This window comes from Lissotriton vulgaris, chromosome 3_1, assembly GCF_964263255.1.
Source record: "Lissotriton vulgaris chromosome 3_1, aLisVul1.2, whole genome shotgun sequence".
NCBI classification, from domain to species: Eukaryota; Metazoa; Chordata; class Amphibia; order Caudata; family Salamandridae; genus Lissotriton; species Lissotriton vulgaris.
Window position 1 is genome coordinate 1,534,808,698 of NC_141689.1, and position 26,368 is coordinate 1,534,835,065.

Below are 26,368 nucleotides of genomic sequence, written 5' to 3' on the forward strand. Positions count from 1 at the left end.
TGTCCCTTATTGCGCCAGAGGTAGTTGCCCCAGAACAGTCCGGCTTTGTACCGGGACGAAACTTGTCCTATAATATACGTACAGTGTTGGGTACGATGCAGCATGTGCGACAGGATGCGAAAGCGGTTGCAATCTTCTTGGATATGGAGAAGGCGTTCGATTCCGTCGAATGACCATTCATGCTAAGGGTCTTGCGTGAGCAGTTTTTACAAATGATTGGCGCGCTGTATTGGAGACCGGTGGCTAGGGTGCGACTGGGGGATCGAGTTTCAGACCCCTCTACCATCAGCAGAGGCATGAGACAGGGCTGCCCCCTGTCCCCGTTGCTATACGCCCTCGTTGCGGAACCACTCGCGTGCGTACTGCGAGAGTACCACTGGCACCGGGGGGTTAGCTTTCCGTCCTACAAAATAGTCATCTCGACGACTATGTGCAAAATCCGGAATCAAAACTTGCCCCTGTTCTCCGAGAGGTAGTGCGTTTTGGCGCCCTCTCAGGTCTAAGGGTTAATTGGGAAAAATCAGTGGTGTTCCCACTGACCCTGGTGACGGATCGCTTTGAAATGGAATACCCGTTACACTGGTCTGCAGACCCGGTACGATATCTTTATCTTGGTATAATGATTCACACAGATCCGGAGGTGCTATTCAATGAAAACTATGGGGTGGCTTTTAGTAAATGTGAAGACGACGTAGAACGGTGGAGTAAGCTCCCACTTTCCCTGATGGGCCGTGTAGCCATCATGAAGATGGTGATTCTCCCGAGATTTTTATTCCTGTTCACCACCCTACCCATAATACTCTCAAAAGCCTTCTTCCGAAACCTAACGAAACTTATGACCCGCTTGGCCTGGGGAGGCAGGCAGCCGCGTGTTCAGTGGAGCACTCTCACACTCCCGTGTGAGCTGGGTGGGCTCGGTGCGCCTGACCTAGAGAGATACTATAGGGTGGCCCAGGCCACACACCTGCACACATGGATTCATGGTGACAGGAACATCCCACACGTACGGATGGAGCAGCTTTTTGCGGAACCTCTTCCACTCCCAGCCACGATCTGTACTCCTGTAGATCGTAGTGTAGGCGAACTGGACTCGATAACGGCTACAAAGCATGCCTGGAATGCATTACTGAAGGCTAGAGAGGAAGTGCTGCTATACTCACCCGCGATGGCAGTGGATTGGCTGCAGTGGCTGGCCCCCATTGGGGACAGGAACGTCATCCGAACGCTGCATGATCTGGGGCTTGAGACTGCGGGTGAACTGTTAGAGGACGGTAAGGTCAAAACGTGGGACCAGATTACCCAAAGAGTTGGGAGCCCGACACTGTTACAGCGGTTCCAATTCCACAGACTTCGGAGTGCCTTGAGAGATGTCCTGGGCCCGGATCTGGCAGAGCCACCGGACATTCCGGAACTCTCATACGTCATAGCTACTGCATCCCCACAGCATTTGACGATGCATTTGTACAAGAGCATTGTCTCCTACAGAGCACAGGAACCTTCCAAGGCCCGAGTGGCCTGGCAGAATGACCTGGAGATAGAGATAGATGATTCGATGTGGGCATATTGTTGTGCCAACACTAGAAAAGTGTCTCTGAATGGACGACACAGGTTGATACACTTCAAATTCTTACAGAGAGTGTATTATACTCCTGAACGCTTACATCGCTACGGCCACCTTCAGATACGCTAGGGAGGACACAGTGGACACGCAGCGGGAAGAGAGGGAGGATATACAATAACTGACACTTACACAATACACTCATGAGACCTCAGTTGCGGGAGGGACGTCAGCGATTGGGGAGGCATAGCGACGGCTGGGTGGAGTATTGAAACCTAGCTGTCCTGTGGCGAGAGACAGGCGGTAATGCACAAGGGATGTCGCACAGGGTAAGGTCGAGATACACTCGGACTACTCCGAAGGAGACACACTTGGGGCGAAAGAGGTGGACACTGACACAAGATTCAGCATGGCACTGCCAGCAACGGATAGATCAGCGAACGGGTTGGATAGCGGGAGGGAGGGGGGGGGGGGTTGGGAGTTCCATGGTAGTTTTCTTTCCTGTTTGAGCGGGGGGAGCCCGCTGCAGGGGGGGGGGGGTTATATAATAAATAATACACCTACATTTCTGGCTTTACAGCATACGACCTACATATACCAACCTCTGTGAGTGTGGGGGCATTAACATATATACCATCACAGCACCAGCAATAGCTCATGATTTGACTGCCCATCGTAAAGTGATATTGTGCCGCCGTACCCCAGGGTTGACGGCATCAGGCTGTGTACTTCGGATTGCCTGTTTATAGACTACATTCATCATTACCGCATCGCCGGCCCGAAGAGGTTGTAGGCGGAATGCTGTGTATGACTTGGACTTGGACTATGTTAATAAAGGTGTTCAAAAACTTTTTTTTACATTTTGGTGAAAAAATCTGCCCGCCTGTCTGATCTAGTTTGTATAATTACTGCTGGAAAATTATCTGGACCCGCTGCCCGGGTTAGTGTTAATTTAGACATAATTCGTCTTACATTGCATACTGTGAAAAGAAACCAAATATCTTATTCCACCTTTGTCCATGATGTATCTATCTGTCTTTCTTGACCGAACCCTTTCCCATACAACTCTCCCAAGCATCTTCAGTCACCACACAGTCCCTAGAAAAGCCATCTTGGACTAATTTCCAAAACATGTTAGCATTTCTTTTTTCTATAGCTTCCAGTAATCTTCCCAAGCATTTCTCTTTATATGTTCTTTTGTGCCAATAGCGTTTTTATATTGTTTCCTTAAATTCTGTAGGCTATTGAACGTCTATAAATCATACTTTAATCTCAGATGTCTTGTCTTTTCCTTTTCATTATATTCAATTTTAATTTCCTACATTCCTCATTGAACCAGTTCTTGTTTTTACACTGAGATCCCCCCTTTCTATGACCCCTACAGCTATGACATTTTAGGTCTACCCTTAAACATTGCCCTACTTCACAAATAACATTTTCAAACTATCCTATATTTTCAGAATTAGGGATGATCTCTAGTGTCTGCACCTGCTAGAAAGCAGCTAGCTTTCCCAAACACTCCTCTAATTGTCGAGTAGTGAGCCTTCTGGGGTAGACCACATTCAGAGGGATGATTTTGTCTCTTGAGCTATTTTTACCTCTTACAATCTTAAGTGTTTGTGGCCAATACTCACTTCTCTCCACTGTCCGTACCTCAAAGGCTCCTATAAATTCGAAGTCCGTGGCCAATGCTAACTCTCCTGTTCTGATAAACAGTTTGGTGCATATTGCCATGTGCAACATTGTGCCAAGTTTACCCAGCAGCTTCTATATATAGCAGCTAATGTCCTAGGGTCGAACACACAATTGGAGGACTGAATTGATACACCCCATGGCATTTAGCAGCTGCAAAAGTAAACAAAAAGCACTTGCCTGCATCGCAGTGAAATTCGAAAGCAACAAAGTGGTCAGTAAATCCGCTAGTGCCCGTGAGTTCAGGTGGTTTTCCACTGAGCAAAACATTCAAAAGCAGGAGCTGGCCCAGGAAGCAAATTAGTTAAATAAACTACAAATTATGGCACTGGCAGCGACTTCTGTATAAGGTCAAGGTAGGTAAAAAAAAAATGGGATCATATGACTTATCTACATTAAGGACAGCTCAGCCAGGCTAGTCCCATGAAGAACCATGTACATGTGGATACACTATGCCTTTTCTTTTTATAGCTCCTTATCACTGAAATGCACTCTCCCCCAACTCCTCACTCTGCACCCTCACTTAATTTCAACCATGGTGCATACAGGAAGACTTAGTGTACCCTAAAGGTACAACAGGGCTTAAAAGCCTAGCCCACAAAAGGCCTCAAAAGGGAGCAAGCGGCAGTGGTTGATGACATATGGCGATGGTGGGGTACCAGGCATTCAAAGTATGCACTATACAAGCAGGTTTATTTTTAAATTCTTATATATCGAAAACTCGGGTATTGGAGAGCTTAACATGAGCACCAGTTACATTATTTACATAACAAATAAATTACTCTATAACATACCTTTATAAAGAAAAATTAAATGTTTACGTACCCATTAGCAGCCTGCAGCACCTCCTCAAAAGTTGTCCAGTCTGCAGCTTTGACCACAAGGTCTAGCAGCCAACTCCCTTAACCAATCCAGACACTGCTCTTATGCATTTAATAATGTTAAGCAGCATGAGAGAATAGTCAGGTTTGGTTGGAGAGGGCTGGCTCAGAGCTCCTGCAGGCACCTGAGACCAGTGCCTGCTCTCCACCCAGCTGTCTGAATGACAGCTCAGGTTGGGGAGGTTTGAAGTGCACGTTGGGCTGGCCGTAGCAAGCACATCAAACTGAAGTAACCACTCTTTACTGCAAATCAGCAGCAATGGTCCATTGGACCCATGCCGTCCTCACCATAGGCTCGGATGGCAGAGTAAAAAATAATATAGTAATACAATTGGTTTCTTTTACACGCTTTCTGAATTTGCAGCAGGGGGCAACGCTACTACACTCATATGGAGAAACTGTCGCTGGCAAGCAGCAGTGAGAGCAAGGCTATACAGGGCCACAGAGAATGAAGGGTGAATGGGCCCACAGGAAACAAAATATATACCACTTTGCTGTTGAACATGTTTCACTTCCAAAACATAAAAACCAAACAGTAAATGAAATTGTCGTTAAAAATCATCTTTCCCTGCAGATGCTTAAACGTTGTGCCCCAGACGTCGTTCTTTTGCAGGAAACACATCTTGTTGGGAACACCTGTAGGGCCTTCAATAGGAGAGGTTTTAAAATGGTGGCCCATTCGGGTTTCTCTACGGGGTCCCGTGGGGTGGGCATCATGGTGCGCATGTCCCTTCCCCTAGAGGTGGAGTCTACCCTGGTTGATGATAGGGGCCGATACGTTGCAGTGGTGTGCAGGTGGGAGGGGTGCACTCTGGTTTTAGTTTCGGTTTACGTCCCCCCGGGGCTGCAAACATCCACTTTTCAAGATCTGAGTGGCGCCATTTTGGGACTCCCGGAGGGACTGCTGATTCTGGGGGGGGGGGGGGACTTTAATTCTGTGGTTTCAGGTGATTTGGATCGTTTCCCATCCAGAGATCTACGTAGTGCACAGTCCTGGCTCTCAGACTTCATTGCCACCATGGGCTTGGTTGATTGTTGGCGACTTTTCCATCCCGCTCAGAGACAATACACTTTCCACTCCGGGGCCCACGGTAGTCTTTCCCGTATTGATTATGTCCTGACCCCAGCGGCCCAAGCACAGTCGGTTTCCAACGCTCGTCTCATGGCCAGGGGTATTTCTGACCATTCCCCGGTTTGGGTGTCTTTCGACTTCCACATTGTAGCGACATCGAGAGTGGCTCCTATTAACCCCTGGTATTTTTGTAACCCCAAGACCCGCGATCTCCTGGCGAAGTCTATTGAGCTGTACTTTGCTGAAAACTCGGGTTCTGTCGACTCGGCCGTCTCCCTTTGGGAGGCCTTCAAAACTGTTCTCAGAGGGGAAGCCTTCTCCTTGATAGCCGAGGCTCGCAGAAGACGGGATGAAGACTTGGTTCGGCTGGAGTCGGATATTGCCGATCTAAACTCCCAGCTGGCCCTGGGACCGACTCCGGATTTGCTCCATGCTCTTGCCCTGAAGCAGTCGGAACTGAGGGCCACTGCTACTGACGCAGCTAAGGCGATGAGCAGGGAACAGCAGGGCAGGATATATGACGCGGGGGATAAGGCGGGTAAGCTTCTTGCATGGTTGGATAAGAAGGACCTGGCGTCCAGAGTGGTACCAGAGATCCTGGGTGACGACGGACTCGTCGTCACTGACCCAGCTGCTATTGCCGAGACGTTTGCAGACTACTTTGAGACGGTCTATACGTCCGTTTCCGACCGGTCCGAACTTGACTCGGCCTCCTTTCTGGAGGAGATCGAGCTCCCTTGCTTGTCTGACGCGGGAGGATATGGACCGGGGCATGACGGCTGACGAGGTAGCACTGGCGATCAGGTCGCTGCGCTCCGGTAAAGCACCGGGGCCCAATGGTATCCCGGTGGAACTATATAAGCTCAGGGCTGATACCATTGCTGCACCTCTGAGAGATATGTTCCTGGCGGCCCGTGAGGCTGGTGAGCTCCCATTTGATCAACGACTGGCCACTATTGTGGTCATTCACAAGGAAGGGAAGCCTCGAGACCTATGCCGTTCCTACCGCCCCATTTCCCTGCTGAACGCCGAGCCGAAAATTTTGGCGAAGCTTCTTGCTAACCGGCTGGTGGGAGTGATCGCGGACTTGGTTCACCCGGACCAGTCCGGTTTCATCCCGCACCGTAACACGGCTCTTAATCTTCGAAGGCTCCATGCGGTAGTGGCGCGGGCGCACCTGATCACGAAGCCGACGGTACTTGCCTCGCTCGACGCGACAATGGCATTCGACTCGCTCGAGTGGAATTACCTCTGGGCTGTGCTTACTAAACTTGGGTTTGGCCCTGAATACATCGGCTGGGTCCGGCTCCTCTACTCTTCCCCGCTTGCCAACGTGACGGTGAACGGTCGACTGTCTGCCTCGTTCGCCTTGCGCAGGGGCACTAGACAGGGCTGCCCGCTGTCGCCGCTCCTGTTTGCTCTAGCACTTGAGCCGTTGGCTGCCTGGATCCGGGTGCATCCCGACGTCGCAGGTATCACGTAGTCGCCTGGCTTTGAAGATCGAATATCGCTCTATGCAGACGACATCCTTTTATATCTTACTTCTCCCTGCCGGTCCTTGATTGTGGTGTTTGATTTACTTGGCACTTTTGGTGGTTACTCGGGCCTGGTCATCAATTGGTCCAAATCCTCCCTCTACGTGCTGTGTGGAGATACTCCGCGCCTCCCTCGAGGCTGCTCTATACAGATGTCGCAACATGGTTTCAAGTACCTGGGCATTTATATTTCAAAGGATGCCCGTGCTCGTTACACTAAGAACTTGCTCCCTCCTTTGGTGAGGTTGCAGCGAGACGTGGAGGGCTGGAAGAAACTGCCGATATCTTTGCTGGGCCGGGCAGCATTGTTTAAAATGATGTCCCTGCCGCGGTTCCTCTATGCACTCCAGAATACGCAAGACCCAGTGCCAGCCAAGTACTTTGGAGAGATTGAGAGCCTGCAGCGTACCCTGCTGTGGGATGGCAGGCCGCGGATCTCTATTGCCAAGCTGACTATTCCATGGTATGATGGAGGCATCGCCTTGCCTGACATGCGCCGCTACTATTGGGCGTCTCAGCTGGCGGCAGTTAACCACGGTTTTTACGGTCCGGCGGTCAATCCTGGATATGCCATGGATCGCTGGCTTACGAATGATGGGAATTACTACAGGGCATTGTACTCTAGATCTCTGGATCGGAAATTGACTGGACCTACTAAAACGGCGGTGCACCTCTGGAGGGCGGTGACCAAGACTTTGGGTTGGCAGGGCAAACTCACTATGGCTACTCCCCTGTACGATTCCGACCTGCTTGGGAAACTGTGGCACTCCAAAGGGTTCGACAGATGGGATCTCATCGGTATTTCAAAGGTGGTAGATATGATGGCTAGGGGGGAGGTTAAATCTTTCGAAGCGCTGCAGGCCGAGTTCCAATTGGGTACAACGGAATACTTCCGTTATGCACAGCTTCGGCACGCTCTCATATCTTCTATACCCTTGGGGGAGAAAGTGCCTGAGTCATCTCCGCTGGAAGACAGGGTGTTAGACGGCCATATGCCGGATAGCGCCATCTCCTTGACCTATAAAAAACTCATTAATGTGCGGGCTGACCTGCTGGTGAAACTGAAAGACCTCTGGGTGAAAGACGGAATTGAGATGGATGAGGAGGAGTGGCAGTCAGCAGTTTCTTCCCCTAAGGAGGTGGCGATCTCGGCCAGGCTGAGACTTGTTCAGTTGAAGATACTCCACAGGGTCTATATCACGGGCCCAAGGTTGATACACATGGGACTTTCTCAGGATGGACTGTGCAGGAGAGGATGTGGTGTTGTGGCAACTTTTATGCACGTAATCTGGGAGTGTCCGGTGATTGCCTCGTACTGGGGGCGTGTGCATGGAGTGATGAGAGCTGTTACCGGCGTGACCCTGCCTGCTGAGGCCCGGCGCTGCCTTCTGAACGTTTGGGGCCCGAATGACTACAATGTAGCTCAGACCCGATGGGTCACCCTGGGTAATATGATAGCCAAAAGGGACATTGCCCAGAAATGGGATGCGTCCCCGCCCCCCACTGTTGACCTGTGGAAGACCAACATGGATTGGTGCATGCTCCGAGAAAAGACTGTTTACTTGGCTCGGGGCAAACCCAGGATGTGGGGGTCGATATGGGGAGCGTGGAACTCATACAGGGGAGACATCTGTGCACCCCCCGAGATGACACAGCCTGAGATCCACTTGTCTCCGTAGTTCCCCCCTCCCAAGGTTCCAAGCATTGTATCCTGAATCTTTGCTCCCCGGCCATTTGACTGTCATGTATCCTGTTGTTGATGGGATGTGCGAACCCCGCCCCTCCCCGTGATATATGCCTAGAATATCCTCTTTGTCCTCAGCCTTGTTTCCTTTCTTTTTCATCCTCTTCTTCTGTTCTTTCCTCTTTTTCTCTCTTTACTTTTCTCTCTGTTGACTTTGGTCATATTTATTGTTATTTTAGTATTTTCTATTGTAAAATTAAACCTGACCACTCCTGTGCCTTGTTTTTGTACATGTTTCCGAGTTGCAATATGATGCTGCCTGGCCTCCGGGATGTACGGCTGAATAGCGGTGTACTTGTTTTGGTAAATAAAGGTTTTCCAAAAAAAAAAAAAATAATCATCTTTCCTCCTAGCCAAGTTAAAGACCTTAACTTTAACCTTCTGTTTTCGATTAGTGATGGTAAGAGCTCTGGGATCTGCTCAACACAACCTCCCCGGACGTTGCCTTCCTGACAGAGACCTGGTTGAACAACTCCTCCGCACCCGACATCGCCATAGCCATCCCAGACGGCTACAAGATCACACGCAGAGAACGCACCAACGGAGTTGGAGTAGGAATCGACATCTTCCACAAGAACAGCATCAGGGTCTCAACTAGCACTGACGATGCGCTCAGTTCTGTCGAACACATGCATTTCAAGATCCACACAGACCCAAACTCCACCCTCAGAGGCACCCTCGTCTACCGACCCCCCCGGACCGCGCCCCAAGTTCAGCGACGCCATCGCCGACTTCATCAGCACGCACGCCCTGACCTCCACCGACTACATCCTCCTCGGAGACCTGAACTTTCACCTTGAGAACAACAACAACAACTCCACAATCCTGATCGATAACCTCGCCAACCTCGGACTGAGACAACTCGTCACAACGCCCACCCACTACGCCGGCCACACGCTCGACCCCGTCTTCTACTCAAGCCTGCACGTCTCCGTCAGCCACACCACCGAACTCCTCTGGACCGACCACCGCTGCATCCACTTCACCTTCCAGAAACCCACCACACACCACCGCACCCAACAGTTCCCCCGCTAGAGCAAAATCACCGAAGACCAACTACATGCAAACCTCGCTCTCAGCCCACCCACCGAACCCTCCAACACCAACGTCGCTGCCCACAACCTCAAACGCTGGATCGAGGACTGCGCCAACACCCTCGCCCCACTGAAGTAACCCCCACAGAGACACCAGCAAGAGGGCCAGCTGGTTCACCACAGAGCTCCTAGATTCCAAGCAAGCCTGCCGGAAACTAGAGAAGAAATGGCACAATGAACAAACTCCGGACAGCCACGCAGCACACAAGGACGCCGTCTGCAACCACCACCACCTCATCAGGGCTGCCAAGAAGACCTCCTTCAAAGACCACCTCGACAACAACGCACACGACAGCAAGGAGTTCTTCAACATCATGAAGGAACTCTTCAACCCCAGCTCCAACACCAACGACATCCCGCCGTCGCAAGGTCTGTGCTACTCCCTCGCCACCTTCCTCCACCGCAAGATAGCAGACATCCACGACAGCTTCAACACCCAGACAGCCCCAACAGACAGCAACAGCACACCATCGACCACGTCCCCTTACTAGCCTGGACAAGCGTGAGCATCGATGACACTATCAACACCATGAGCACAATCCACTCCGGCTCTCCGTCAGACCCATTCCCGCACCACGTTTTCAACAAAGCAAGCAGCTCCATCGCACCCCACCTACGCAACGTCATCAATCTCTACCTTGAGACCACGACCTTCCCAGAGAGCTGGAAACACGCCGAGATCAACGCCCTACTCAAAAAACCCAAGGCAGAGCCAAGAGAGCTCAAGAACTTTCGGCCCATCTCTCTGCTCCCCTTCCCGGCCAAGGTCATAGAGAAAATCGTTAACAGACAGCTAACCCGATACCTCGAAGAGAACAGAATCCTGGACCCTTCCCAGTCAGGGTTCCGCAGCAACCACAGCACCAAGACCGCCCTCATCGCCGCCACCGACGACATCAGGACCCTGCTAGACAACAGAGAGACTGCAGCACTCATCCTCCTAGACCTCTCCGCCGCCTTCGACACCGTCTGCCACCGCACACTACGCCCACGCCGCAGGGATCCGAGACAAGGCTCTGGAATTGACCACTGCTTTCCTCTCCGGCAGAACACAGAGCGTCCGCCTCCCCCGTTCCATAGCCTCCAAGATCATATGTGGCGTACCCCAAGGATCCTCCCTCAGCCCGACAACGTTCAACATTTACATGGCCCCCCTTGCACACGTCGCCCGACAGCACGACCTCAACATAATCTCCCACGCCGATGACACTCAACTGATCCTCTCCCTCACCAAGGCCCCCATCACCGCCAAAGCCAACCTCCATGAAGGAATGAAGGCCGTCGCAGACTGGATGAAGATCAGCCGTCTGAAGCTGAACTCCGACAAGACGGAGGTCCTCATCCTCGAATCCAACCTGCCAGCCTGGAATGACCTGGTGGCCAACGGCACTGGGGGCAGCCCTGACCCCCACGACCACGCACGCACGCAACCTGGGAATCATCATCGACTCAATGCTCTCAATGACCAAGCAAGTCAACGCTTCTCCTCTTCCTGCTTCAACACCCTCTGTATGCTCCGCAAGATATACAGATGGATCCCGACAGATACAAGAAAGACAGTCACCCAGGCCCTCATCAGCAGCAGACTCTACTACAAAAACGCCCTCTACGCGGGAGCCCCGACCAAGCTCAACAGACAGCACTCCTTCTACACACCCAACAGCCAGCTACTCTCCGCCAACCTCTCACTCGCCACCGTCCCGCGCATCCGAAGAACCACCACCGGCAGGAGATCCTTCTCCCACCTCGCCGCCAAGACATGGAACACCCTCCCACTGAGCCTACGAAAGACCCAAGACTTGCTGACCTTCTGGAGGACACTAAAGACCTGGCTGTTCGAACAGTAGTGCCCCCCCCTCAGCGCCTCTAGACCCTCGCGGGTATGTAGTGCGCTTAACAAATGACTGATTGAAGATGTTCTCCAATAAATCTGACATAAGCTATATGATTCAATGTTGGGCTTTTGGCAGCATCATCTCTGCTTGCTAATCTGATGAAGAGTCCATTAAATGAACTGAAGCAGACATATAACAGATGCTCCAGAACTACTGCCCTTTCGGACGCACAGGCCTCTGGCATATCACTGGTGGCATCTCAAAAGTACAGGTCGCCCAGAAATCATGGTTTTCAAAATACACCAGCATACATGCCAACATTTTAGAACGAGAAAGTGGGAGATCTGGTGAAACAAAAATCGGGGGCATGGATTTACCCCAATTATTTATATTCAAGCAGAGGCAGTTTTAGGATGAGACATAAAAGAAAGCTATTTTTGCCTCAATCAGGTCGACTATTGTCATTTATGCACAAGCATAAACTTCTATGTCCCAAAGTTACGGATTTTTCTGAAACAATGTTCAGGACATTGTAGCATGCCGACATCAGATACAGGTACATTGTAAGGAGGATCATCTTGCCATACTACGATATGCATGGATATAGATACACAAAACTGTAATGACATGTGTGCTAAAATATGCAGCTATCAGTAGTCTTAACAAAGAAACCGCTATTAAATGGTACTACGGTTATGAAATGTTTCCCTTCCCGTCCTAAGTCCACTTCTCCCACTTCCTCTTATGGGCCCAATTGAGGACCCTCGCTTCGAAAAGAAGACATTTAGGGTTTTCCCTTCTTACATTATGCTGGGTCTAAGGAACGATGATCACCATGCAGTATCACAAGCTCTGGCGGCTTGACCCTGGGTGCTGTTGAGCTCTCTCTCACCTGCCGTACAGCCCAGTTCCCGAATCCTGTTGCTGACTCTTCGAGGGAGGATGTCCCTTCCTGCACTGTAACACAGCTCCCAGGACAATTTGCTGGCGCCGTGCTACAACGTAGAGCGACGTGGGTTAGAAGGGAGGTGTTTCGTCCCAAACCAAGATGGAAGAATGTCTAACACTAATACGAGTCTTCCCGTCCCAAAATGGTCGACTACTACATCCGGGTGAACAATGGAACTGCTAGTGACAGATTATATAAAACGTGAACGCTGAACCGGAGACTTGTACTGCGCAGCCGTTCTCCCGCCCAGCCCAGGATTGGTTCACCACGCCCCTCCTCTTGATTTCTATGAGCGTCTGCTCACAGTAACACCGGCAGGACTATTAATATTTTGATCAGCGAGAAGATCCTTTCTGCAAGGGGCCTACATTAATCTCCAACCTGTCCCCTTAACTTTGCCTCTTTGTTCGTTTGACCAAATCGTGTTCAGACCCGTGCGTAGTCTTAGTCAACACTTCCCCGGTACCGCCCAATACCCTTTTTTGTCCGTTAGTTTTTGGGTCTTATCCCCTACTTCTTCCTTTATACTGGCTGCTTTGCGACCACCACCGGACCACCTGTTGAGAGAGGATGTCCCCCTGCCGCCTGATGCCAGCTATGCTTTTGGTTCTGCATAGTTGCCAACATTTGAAAACATTGGAAATACAATAGGTCTCGCAGTTGCTTTAATAAGAGCTATTGGCTTAAATGACAATGTTTTTTATCTATGTGTCATGGAGTGTACGTATGTGGTGTGTAGTGGAATTATGGGGGTTGAATTGTTATTGTTGTTGTGTGGAGTGGATTTGTGGAGTGGGATTATATGGCATGGTGGGCAGTGGAAATACGTGGATAATTATGTAGTATTGAGTGTACTGGAATTATGTGGAGTGGAATTGTGTGTTATGGAGTGTAATTATGTGGAATGGTATTTTGTGTTGTGGAGTGGTATGTGGTTGAGTTTAATTATGTGGTGGCATGTTGTGAAATTTTGTGGTGTGTATTGGATGTATGTGGGGTGTTGTGGAATTGTGTTGTTGAGTTGAATTATGTGGTTTGGTGTTGAATTATGTGGTGTGGATTGATTGGGAATGTGTGGAGTTTAATTGTGTGGCGTGGAACTGTGTGGGGACGCTGAATCTTTCCAAACCTGCCGTGAGGGGAACGGCTGCTGCATCTTTCTGCCTCACCAGCACGAGGGAGACGCCGTGAGGGGAACGGCTGTCGCGCCCACGCCACCGGGGGGACTTAAGACTACACCTCCCAGGTGCCCCGGCTGCTGAGTCGCGTCCCTGACGCCACCTCTGCGCCCGGAGGCGCCACAAAAGAGAGGAGCGCCGATCGCGCTCTGGGACGCTGAATCTTTCCAAACATGCCGTGAGGGGAACGGCTGCTACATCTTTCTGCCTCACCAGCACGAGGGAGACACCATGAGCGGAACGGCTGTCGCGCCCACGCCGCAACTTCATCCACGGCCACCGGGGGGGACTTAAGACTACACCTCCCAGGTGCCCCGGCGGCTGAGTCGCGTCCCTGACGCCACCTCTGCGCCCGGAGGTGCCACAAAAGAGAGGAGCGCCGAGCGCCCTCTGGGACGCTGAATCTTTCCAAACCTGCCGTGAGGGGAACGGCTGCTGCATCTTTCTGCCTCACCAGCACGAGGGAGACGCCGTGAGGGGAACGGCTGTCACGCCCACGCCGCAACTTCGTCCACGGCCACCGGGGGGACTTAAGACTACACCTCCCAGGTGGCCCGGCGGCTGAGTCGCGTCCCTGACGCCACCTCTGCGCCCGGAGGCCCCACAAAAGAGAGGAACGCCTCTCGCCCCGCGAGTCACGCGCGGGAGCGCCCTGGCGGGCCCTCTGTGTCCCTCTGTGGCCTGAAGAGGCCTGAAGAGACTGGACTGGGCAAGGAACCCTATATCTTTTAATCTGGTCCTATACTGTCTATGACTCACGTGAGACTTTATTTCATATTGTTGTTATTTTCTTTTTTGCTTGATGAGTAATTAGTGGTTCTATTTGTTTTTAATATCCTACATCGTAGTTATCTAGGATGTCTAAATCTAAAGGCGATAAACCAGCACAAGGTCCCGGCACTATTGATAATTATTTGGTTAAGAAAGTGAACCAGATAAACAGTGAAAGACAAGCTTCTTCAGGAAAGGGCACTGTGGTAGTGGAGTTGCCTGAATTGTCTCCTACCAGGATGACTACAGACGCAGGGGCTAATACAAGTGGTATTACCATAATAGAACCAGCGACGCCTATGATAGTGAGTGTGGAGGTTCACCCAGAGGTTCACCCTGACCAACATGGCCTGCTAAGTGAGGAAATAGGTGATACTAGTGAAGTTCCACCTGATATCAGGCTGGTGCGAACATGTAGGATAGCACATCAGAAACGGGGAGGGAAACATAATGCTAATACTAAAAAAATGAATGGGAAAGAAGTACATAGCCCTGCCATAAACCCCTTCGTGTTTACAGGAAATAATGATAATGGCCCTAATTTGACTTCTGATCAATTTGCTTCTCTTATTAAAAACCTAGAAGCAAAACTCACAACGAAGATAGAGGAGCTAATTAAACCACTAACCAGCCAGATTGAGATCCTGGTCACAGAAGTGGCTAGGCTTGGCGGCTTGTTATCTACACATATGACTGCACCAAGTAATGGTAGCGTTAAGGAGGGCGGAAAAGGTCGGGATGTGGTGAAAGTAACAGACCACCAGATTACTGGGAGTACTGCTGCAACAGCCACCACTAGGAAGGAGGCATTAAGTACATTAGCCGCTCCAGTGGTGACTGCTCTGCTGACTCAACCCAGTACAGCCCCACGAAGTGGTCCGCCCCTTAGATCACCCAGGTATAATCGTTATCTGAATTTACCACCTGGCTGCGCACCGTTTGTGGCAGTATTAACCAATGTTCCACCTTGTGGGACCCATCCCGTCTCACCATATGATGAATCTCATGCATCACTGAAAAATAAGACAGTGGCATGGCTTAATAAAAATTGTGGATTTCCTACCTCTTATTCAGAACAGATAATGGCAGTAAGGAGGGTGAACTGGGTAGGACCTTCCAAAAAGATGGGAAGTGGGGATTGTATTGTGGTAAATTTTAAGCATCCTCAGCATGTGGCAACTGTCTCTTGAGCTGATATCAAATAGGGGGAATAAGGGTGGACGATTTTTAGTGGGGTCCAATGTACTTGTCCTGGGAAGCAGCAAGCAACAATTGGTGTACAGAGTTCCCCAAGGAGAGCTAGAAACTTTAGCCCAGCCAGTCTTCTCTCTCACTTAATTAGACAAGGGGTGGTGAGAGGGTCTAGAGTGTATGATGTAGACCCTTTTTCCAGAATGTAAGGATACCTCACACAGGCTACCGGCAGGACCACAACTGTAGTCCCAGCCGATGACCGTCCAGCATCATCATCGGTATCCTGCTCCTTCGGCAGGCTGGCGGTGCAATGCCCGTCGGGCAGCAAGGGAAGCTGCACTTTGGCGGAGATCTTCTATTCTGGGCCAACGGGTGTGTGTGTGTGAGGGGCCTAAAGAAGTGCAATCGTGAGCATAGTGGTGTGGTTAAAAAAAAGTCAGTAGAGTCCTGTTGATGATTATTTTAATAGTCAGGCTCACTGCTTTGATTAAAAGTTACAGGGGATTTAAGGGGTGGTGAGCAATGAGACCAACCCTTATTCAACCCTTATTGTGAAAAAAAACGGTCGACATGTTTCACGCCCTAAGGGCGATTCATCAGGACCTTCGTGCTCATAAAATTGCTCGGATCCTCCAAGTTAGGAGGACACCAGTATACGACCTGTGAAAGTGTCGTTCAGAAATGGTTCCACGCAAGGGACTTCCTGGGAACCTTACTAGTTCCTCATGAAAGCCTCACGAGCTGTCCATTGCCTGACTACCGTGCCGGTTGTCCAGTTATCTGATTTCCTGTGGGAGGGGTAGGTGCAGAGAAGCCTGCCTTCAGCGACCTTTGAGGACCCCCTCACTCGCTGCTGGCCCCACCTGGACAGCTCGTGAGGCTTTCATGAGGAACTAGTAAGGTTCCCAGGAAGTCCCTTGCGTGGAACCATTTCTGAACGACACTTTCACAGGTCGTATACTGGTGTCCTCCTAACTTGGAGGATCCGAGCAATTTTATGAGCACGAAGGTCCTGATGAATCGCCCTTAGGGCGTGAAACATGTCGACCGTTTTTTTTCACAATAAGGGTTGAATAAGGGTTGGTCTCATTGCCCACCACTCCTTAATACCCCTGTAACTTTTAATCAAAGCAGTGAGCCTGACTATTAAAATAATCATCAACAGGACTCTACTGACTTTTTTTTAACCACACCACTATGCTCACGATTGCACTTCTTTAGGCCCCTCACACACACACACCCGTTGGCCCAGAATAGAAGATCTCCGCCAAAGTGCAGCTTCCCTTGCTGCCCGACGGGCATTGCACCGCCAGCCTGCCGAAGGAGCAGGATACCGATGATGACGCTGGACGGTCATCGGCTGGGACTACAGTTGTGGTCCTGCCGGTAGCCTGTGTGAGGTATCCTTACATTCTGGAAAAAGGGTCTACATCATACACTCTAGACCCTCTCACCACCCCTTGTCTAATTAAGTGAGAGAGAAGACTGGCTGGGCTAAAGTTTCTAGCTCTCCTTGGGGAACTCTGTACACCAATTGTTGCTAACTGTCTCTTGAGAGCTTCTTCACTAGTTTATAACGAGAACAGTATTTGTGTGCGCCCATTAGGCTATTTTTATGCTCATCTATGTAAACCCACACCCCAACAAAGGTTAACCAGGCGGGAGTTTGAACCACAGACGCCAGCTATGGATGCACAATTCATATATAATATCACTAATCCCTGTGGTTCTGGCAGTATGAATGAAACCTACAACAGGACTAATAGTGTTGGACGCTACCAGCATGGATTTAACGTTAACACACAGAACAGGTATGAAGTCCTGTCTGGATTGGAGATGTGTGATTGACAGGAGGTACCTGCGGCTCAGGGTGCTGGGACTTCAGCTGAACCTATACACACAGAGAATCCACTGACTATAGAATATGGATGTAATGTTGTTTCATGGAATATTGCAGGCCTGGCTGCCAAAATGTCTGATGAAAATTGGGTTCTTTATATAAAGCAATTTAAAATCATCTGCTTACAAGAAACCTGGCTAGTGGGGTGTGATCTTCACTTGGAAGGGTATAAGGCTTTTTGTGTGCCAGCCATACCATCAATAAGGGGCAGGCCAAAGGGGGGACTAGTAATTTTTGTTTCCATTATACTACCATGTAAGATGCGCAGAATTGATTTACATCACACAGGAGTGATGGGCTTAGTTCTATATGGAGAAAACTGTCGGGCTGGCTTAGTGAATTTTTATAATGCCATTTATGAGAGTGCAGGCACTAATCAAATCTCTGTTTTAAATTCTTTTATTTCAACTTTCTCAGAAGATCTTGGACACAATTTTATGATCATGGGGGATTTTAATGTGCACCCATATGGTGATCCACTCAATAAATGCCTAACAGAGTTGCACTGTGAACGTATGGGAGGTCTACACATGGAACACAATGTGGAGGGTGAACTGTGCAATGACCTGTTGAATAACTTTGACCTTTCATTGGCTATGTCACTTAGGGACCCGTAAAATGTTTTGATATTCCTACCTTTAAAGGGCACGGTAGAGGCACCTTCATAGACCATATGTTAGTTTCCTTACCGATGCAGACTTTTTTTAGAGTCGTTCAGCATTGTCTTAAGTGAGTTTAGTGACCACAATCCTCTAACAATCTGTTTAAAAGGATTTGGGGCGAAAAAGGTACCCCAGAGCATCAGCGTAGGTAGGCTGGGTACAACAGATGGGAGGAGGCGACTCAAATGGTCAATGGTTTCCCCGGATATTCTCTATAAAAATATCACTGAATGTTGCGCAGAGGATATCAAGAATTGTACTTTTGAGGGGGGAGACCCAAGGCTGGTCCTAGTCGCTTATCAAAACATATCGGAGAAGGTGTCAAATTTGTTGCCAGTCCCCAACAAGAACGTGGAGAAAGTGGGTCCCAGATGGTTTAGTCACGACTGTACTAGAGCTGCACGTAAACTTAGGTCTGCTCTGGTAGCCACCCCGAGGATTCAGGAGGAGGTAAAACTGCGCAGAAAGGAATATAAGGCTGTCATTGCATTGCGCAAGGAGTCTTTGAGAAAAGAAGCCTGGGAAGAAATACTTGATCCCTCCACCGTAAACTGTAGCACTAAATTTTAGGCTCTAGTTAAAAAACCGTTCCTGGCAGGTGAACCGGGTGATGGACTAGACTGCTGTATAACTAAGAAGGAGTGGGAATTCATTTTAAAAAACTATACTATTCAGCTGATCCGGTTATAGTTGATGCCGTTCCCTATGTTGGGGGCGGTAATATTAATTTTGATAAACGCGAGGTACTGGATGCCATAGAAGGTCTTACAGCAAAGAAAGCCCCGGGACCTGATGGAATATCGCCAGATCTCTATAAATCGGATCCAGGCTTCTGGGCACCCATCCTGGTAGCTGTATTCAATGCCGCCACTATACTGGGTTGTCCCGTGTCCTGGGGAGTGTCAACAATTGTCCCTGTCTTCAAGAAAGGAGACGGGGCAGCCCTCTTTGCTATCGCCCAATATCATTAATAGACTCTATGGTCAAGATTATAGGGAGAATCTTACTGCAGCGTTTAACAACATGGACAGCTGATAATAACATTTTGTCAAATTCCAAATATGGCTTCTGTGAAGGCCGTTCCACTATAACACAGTGTCTCAACCTGTTTCTCATATTGAGTAAATATACTGTTGTACAGAAGGGAACCGTCCACCTTGCCTTCATGGATCTGTCATCGGCCTTCGACTGCGTCAACAGGGGAAGGCTGTGGCAGACCATGAGGGAGAAAGGGAGAAAGGTGTAGACAGAGGGGTTGTGGACTTCTTGGTGGACTTGCACAGTGACACCAGAGCTAATGTTAGTTTTTCAACCAGTGGGGAAACTACGGGTAATTTTAATATTAAAAAGGGTGTGCGGCAGGGTTGTATCCTGGCCCCATTTCTTTTTAATTTTTATATTAATGATTTAGATGCTGCATTACAGGAGGTAAAATCAGACTGTCCTAGAGTAGGCAGGCGGGGTATTCCTGTCCTTTTATACGCAGATGATGCGGTTTTAATCTCGAGAACAGAAAAGGGTCTCCAGGCACTTTTGAATGCTTTTAACAACTTTATGTCTAATAGGGACCTTTTGATCAACAATTCTAAATCCTATATAATGCATGTTGGCCGCCAGTCAAAAAAGAATTTCATTTTTAAACTTGATGATGTCTTGATTCCCATCACTCACACATTCTCATACCTTGGTGTTTTATTTGACTCAAAGCTTAGCTGGGCCCCACACGTGGCAAAAAAGAAAGGGGAAATGACAAGGGTAAACGCCTGTGTTACATCCTGTACACTTCAGTGCTTATGTAATTTATACTACTACTCCTTTAATTGCATGTGCCATGTTGTGTTTCCTCTTGTGTTCTATATTCTTAACAGAGCTTTGCTCACACAGCATTCTCTGCTGTTTATCAGTTGTAACCTGTATCCTGCTGTGTCAGGACTGGATGCTGTGCTGTTCAATAAACCATCTTTAACTACAACCTTTTCCCTGGATTATTACAAAATTGGCGACGAGGACAACCTTACTCCAGCCATCTACAGCACAGGAGCGGAGTTTGAACCCATTTTGGAATTATTTACTACTTTCTACTAATTTTTACTGAACTGCCTGCTTTGAAGATATCTACAAGTATCCTGAACTGCCTGCTTTGAAAATATCTGCAAGTATCTGTTTGTGCCAACGTTTTCCTGCAATTTCGATGTTTTTAAGACAATTTCTTTCATTTTCTAACCTGTAAACTCATTTGGCATCTTTCAATTTGGTGGTTTGCCTACAGCGCGATGTCTTCACAAGCGTTTATCTGGTGTCCTGGTAACGCTGCACATTGTCTACCACGAGTTGCCTAGTTAACACGTCACCTTGGAGACGGATTCGTCATCGTTTACAATCCGCTTTGAGCAACGCTGAAGCCGCCTTGGATGCAACGCTGTTTCTTAGCAACGGACAACAATCTTGCCGTACTTCCAAGCAACGCCTTCGTGTCATCACGCTGCATTTCCGCGTCATCGCGCTGCGTTTCAGCGTAATCCTGCATCATTGAGAAGTCTGCACGCACGTTACGTGCCTCCATTTTGTTATATTCGTTGCTTAGCAACGTTTACACGGCAATCGACTTACACGAAGAAATCCTTTTTACTCATCGTTTTTCTTCATTTCTTTTGCGCTTTCTCTAATTTTGGTTCCACAATGCTAGCGCTTCCATTATTTGAAGTCCTACTTAACTAGTGTCTTTATAATTATTGTGATTTGCTCTACATATTTTATTTTGTCAAGCTCTCTACAATCAAATTTTTTTTTAAACTACAACTATTCCCCTACTCTACTGATACGCTACAGACTACGGTGATTTCACGCTGGCATAAGTTCTCTACATTTTACCTTGTCTACTTTGTGTATACTGTGCGTATTTGCATTTATTTATTTATTTATTTATTTTTTATTTTTTTATCATTTCATTTTACTATTAATATGCAGTTTGATCCTCCTGCAAAGTTTTTACAAGTCAAGGGTGATCCACCTATTGTAGTATCGGGTTCCCAAGGCCTACATGCTCCGTAGATAACCCACTTACACTGAAAGAACTGTTGGCACGGAAATTGAAAAGTACAAAGAACAAGTTTATTAAGACCCCATGGGGTGGTGGTACATTCCTACAGCACCCTTCGGCAATGCAAGAAGTATCACACCGAACGTTGGTGTGAGTCCCTCTTTTATACAGTTTACAAGCAATAAAAAGATAGGCGGCACAAGGTTACAGAGATTATGTACATATATGGTCATTTTTGGAGCACAGCCAACTCATGGGAGGGGTTACAACCCCACTGGTCAGTTTGGCGGCACATTCCTGAGGGGTGACTGGTCAGTTGGAACTGCGCATGAGCGGGCTTGACCGTGGCTAAAAATAGCCTGTTGCTGGGCAGAGTCGAGTGGTCAGTTGCACGGACAACGGACTAAAAGGCATGCTGACCACGAGGCCGCTCATTCTCTAAAATGGCCGCCGCAATTTACAAAATGGCGTTCCCAAGTATAGTCAAGTTAAGGGGAAAAACGTGTAGCACAGCTAAGCGCTAACTCGGCCATTGTCAAATTACGACAGACGACCCTTTTAGCGTTTAGCTGAAGTTACCTCATAGTGGACATAATCGGGATGTTCATCTTCAATATCAATTAGCATTATTTGGGCTACTTCTTTATGAAGCATCATTTTGTTGTGAGCAAGAGCTCGTCTTGATGGTATGCAAGCCGAAAAACACATAGAACATAAAGCTGGGCCACATTGTATACATAAACAGACAAGGAACAGTATCCCAACAATGATACATAAAATCGTTAGCAGTTTCCAACCCCAGGTGGTAAGCATTGACCAGAACCACCCTGAAAGAGTCCAAGTTCCATTGTCCGGGTGTATTTCAGCTGCTATTTTGTGCAATTTAGAAATGGCATCATAAACGGATGGCGAATTATCAGGTACGTATACACAGCAGCTACTTCCGATGATTCTACATGCCCCCCCCCCCGATCAGCTAGAACCACATCTAGAACCATTCTGTTCTGAAGTGTAACAATCCTAGAAATCTGAAGTTCTTCGGTAATATTTCCTAATGCAATAACAGTATCATTGGCTACAGCCTCAACAACACGGGTCAATCGTCGTATTTTCCTACTATTCAAAGCAGCCCCCACAAAGGAGAACAGTCCCAAATTAAAGTCCACATATTGCTGCAGTGCGGTATCCGTCTGGTCGATATCGTCCAGAACAACAGTACGTTTAACACGGTTTAACACGAAATCGTGGTAAATTTCATAGTCATTATGATACATTGGTGGGGCAATGAATACAGGGGGCAATACAAAGGATACATAGCAAGTGCCTAACCATCCCAACGGAAGCTGATGATAGCCCTTAGTTCCACGAATAAAATAAGTATTACGAGATGCCACAAACGATATGCCATTCGGGCTGTCGAACGTAAGTGTAGTGTTGCATTCACTTTTTCCAACCGGGATTGTACCTTTATTACGTATGCACAAATCAGCTTTAGTTGCAATAACATTAATAACATGCGAACTGGATACATTAATGTTCCTTTGGTTGCTGTAAATACGGGGTGCAGATGCATTGTCGGGGCGGTATTCTTCCCATTCAAATTGAGTACCCTCAGCTCGTAGGTACCCATCCCGGTCATGGTAGCAAATCTTATTCAAACGGAAAAGCACCCCCCCTTTCGTTGGCCATCGCAAAGTGGATAGAAGAGTGTACCAGGCATTGCAGGACCCATTATGTGAAAACGGGAGCGGAATGAGTGGAGTGCCCCCTTTCTTCTGATGACCAGGCAACATCCCACACACCCAACAATTGGAAGTATTTGTCATGTTATGCGTATGATGCAGAATCTGAATAAAGCTATTGTTCAAATAGGTCTGCCGGTGCCGTTCTTCATGATAGGGCAAGGTGAAGTGAAAATGTTCAGATGGAGCCGGGGTAGTCGGCAGCAAATGTTCACGTGCAGGCACCACGAGTTCAACTACCCAAGCTATCACTGCTATTACCACAATTGTCAAGACAAAAAGGATGGCACCAAGTATTCTTTTGTCTCGTGATGCAGAAGACGCCATAGTTCAAAGAGTTCTCAATGTCTCAAATAGTTCAAAAAGTTCACAAAGTCTCAAATGTACATATGTGTGTATATTTATACCTAAAAAAGAAAAATACGGTGCTGAGCTCCGAGGTAGCCGTTGTTTTCTTCTCCGGGGTCAAGACGGGTGTCGCTCAGTGGCGGCTGGTGACATTTGAAAGTGGTGGGCCGTAAAATGATAATCATACTGCACCGTAGCGAGCGAGCGTAGCGAGCGAGCCCAAACCCCCTAAGGAGGGTTCGGGGGGAATTCCCCCGAGAAAATTTTGAAAAAATAGCGGAAAAATGGTGCATTTTCAAGCAAATTTGAGAAAGCAGAAAGGTTAATAAAGGAATTGTGGAAGTGCAGGTATTACATTATTAAAGAGATGTCATATAACATAGGTAGCTGCTTATTCAGTATAACCACAGAGCTTCATAACAGACTTATTCCTATAGTAATCTGTTCTCAATCTCACTATGCCAGGATTAAGGCGTTGGATAATTTTTAATGGTGGTGAGGTTCCGTGAATTCTGAACCTGGGTCATAAAGGTCGTGGTTCTGTTACGATTTTGGTAACAGTGAACCGTAAACAGTGAGTTCAGCAAGTATGAGTGTTTTCATCACGTTACACCGATGGATTCACTGTGTATTTGAAGATTTTGTTCTGAACCATGGGTTCCATTTTGTGCATGGCAGCCATTTTGTAGGTGCCCTCACATAGGCTGATGACTTTAGCTGACTGCTGGATGACCTGAGTGAACTGACCCTGTTGCCTGAAGCTGACCTTGTTAGACCAGTTTCTTGCCCAGTAGCTGATCAAGATTAAGGATCAGAGCACAGGAGATTGTAAAGTTTGGTATACACATGCACACCCAGTATCCTACCTCTCATCTGTTTCTGTTCCTTCTTTTTATGACCTGTTTACGATATGGGTTTGTCCAGCTTGTGTAAGAAGGAATGTTGGAGTTTTTGCATGCTTGCAAAAGCTAGGACTGCCCTTTACTTTTGTGCTGAGTCATGTAACCCTAAAACATATAAAAGGCCTCTGTCCTCTGTATTCCTCAGACTACCTCATTCAGTTACTACGGTTTCTGTGTGACGTGGCCTCATTTATTAAATTTAATAAAGATGTCGTTTCATATTTCAGTTTCTGTGCCAAGTTCTTTATTGATATTAGGAAGACCCCTGAGAATGGAGATTTCGGATTTCCTCAGCGCTGCCATTTCTTTAATGGGGCTGTGAAAGTCCCACTGGGGTCCCACTGTGTCTGCCTGTGTGTTTATATTGGTGTATATATATATTAAACACTATTAAAAAAGCAAGCTTGTTTTCATCAAAAAACACTCACTTCCTCCTATTTGTGAGAATATTTAAATGAATGGATTAGTACGACTGGCTGCTTCTGGTCACAATGCCTTTGCAATGCAATCACATCGGCCTTGTTTCACTAGATCATGGGTACTCACAAACTTTCTCTCGGGGGCCAAATTTACAGTGTGGTTTGTGTCTGAGGGCCGCACTGGTGGGGGTGGGGTCAGTGGGGGAGGGCGCGGGCTAGAGGGAAAAAAACTGACCATGAGGTTGATCACAGGTCCCTGCAGCGGACGCCTTCGTCCACTAAGCCACCAGACCCGGCATACACACATTTCTCTCTCTCTCTCTCATTCTTTCTCTGTCACTCTCTCGCTCTCTGTCTCCCTCCCTCCCTCTCTCTCTCCCTCCCTCTCTCCCTCTCCCTCTCTCCCTCTCTCCCTCTCTCTACCTCTCTCTCCCTCTGTGTCCCTCTGCCTCACTCACTCTGACTGTCTCACTCTCTCTGTCTCCCTCTCTCTGTCTCCCTCTCTCTCTGTTTCCCTCTCCCTCTGTTTCCCTCTCCCTCTCTCTGTTTCCCTCTACTTTCCTCTATTTCTTTCTCCCTCTCTATCCTTCCCTCTTCCTCCTTCCCTCTCTTTCCCTCACCCTCCTTCCCTCTCCCTCCCTCCCTCTCCTTCCCTCTCTGTCTCCCTCTTTCTCCTTCCCCCTCCCTCACTACGAGGTCTCCCTCACTCTGATGTCTCCCTCACTCTGATGTCTCCCTCACTCTGATGTCTCCCTCACTCTGAGGGCTCCCTCACTCACTCTGAGGGCTCCCTCACTCACTCTGAGGTCTCCCTCACTCACTCTGAGGTCTCCCTCACTTGCTCTGTCTCCCTCCCTCGCTCTTTCTTTCCCTCACTCTCCCTCTGTCTGCTCTGTCTCCCTCCCTCGCTCTTTCTTTCCCCCCTCTCCCTCTGTCTGCCTGTCTCCCTCCCTCGCTCTCCCTCTGTCTGCCTGACTCCCTCCCTCACTTTCCCTATGTCTCCCTCGCTATGCCTCCCTCGCTCTCCCTCACTCTGCTTCCCTCGCTCTCCCGCTGTCTCCCTCGCTCTCCCTCTGTCTGCCTGTCTCCCTCCCTCCCTCTCCCTTTAGCTGCCTCTGTCTCCCTCTCCCTATGTCTCCCTCGCTATACCTCCCTCGCTCTCCCTCCGTCTCCCTCGCTCTCCCTCTGTCTCCCTCGCTCTCTCTCACTCTGCCTCCCTCACTCTCCCTCTGTCTCCCTTGCTCTCCCTCCCTCTGCCTCCCTCGCTCTCCCTCTGTCTGCCTGTCTCCCTCCCTCTCCCTCTGTCTGCATGTCTCCCTCCCTCACTCTCCCTCGCTCTCCCCGTCTGCCTCAGTCTCCCTCGCTCTCCCTCGCGCTGCCTCCCTCGCTCTCCCTCTGTCAGCCTCTGTCTCCCTCCCTCGCTCCCCCTCTGTCTGTCTCCCTCCCTCGCTCTCGCTCTGTCTGTCTGTCTCTGTCTCCTTCCTCCCTCCCTCTCCCTCTTCATCTCATCATGCCTGTGTGTGCCCGGGCTGACACTGCTTCTGGGCACACAAACACTCAGCCAGCCAGCCGCACCCGAGCACTTCACACCTCTTTAAGAGACCATTTGCATGCTAATGAGGCTTTGTTCAGCTCCTAGGCCCCTGCAGCCCCACTCTGACGGAAATCGCCCGGCCCTCACAGAGAGTCTCTGCATCGCGCTACCGCAGGGGTGTTTGCTGAGATTCTTAAAAAAAAAAAAAAAACACGGGTACGATGTCTCGGCGGGCCGCCAGGGAAGGCTTGCCGGGCCGGCCCTGGCCCGCGGGCCGTACTATGAGTACCCGTGCACTAGATGAACCTATGGTCATGG

The 26,368-nt window shown here is 48.8% G+C and overlaps 2 protein-coding genes across 3 annotated transcripts in view; one reads left to right on the plus strand and one right to left on the minus strand.

Annotated features, from left to right (window-relative positions):
• AIMP1 (aminoacyl tRNA synthetase complex interacting multifunctional protein 1) overlaps positions 1–12,527 on the minus strand; it is a 157,497-nt gene extending 144,970 nt beyond the window's left edge. The window contains exon 1 of one of the 2 annotated variants that reach the window (XM_086962027.1): positions 12,304–12,527. Coding sequence is in view for 1 of the 2 variants with exons in the window: in XM_086962028.1 (XP_086818154.1) it covers positions 12,216–12,217 (2 nt within the window). In the remaining variant the exon portion in view is untranslated. Of the gene's footprint in view, positions 1–12,215 lie in introns of both variants that reach the window. The other variant, XM_086962028.1, reaches the window with a different exon arrangement.
• The window catches only part of LOC147728143 (uncharacterized), a 330,065-nt gene that overhangs the window by 200,269 nt on the left and 103,428 nt on the right, over positions 1–26,368 (plus strand). The window lies entirely within an intron of this gene.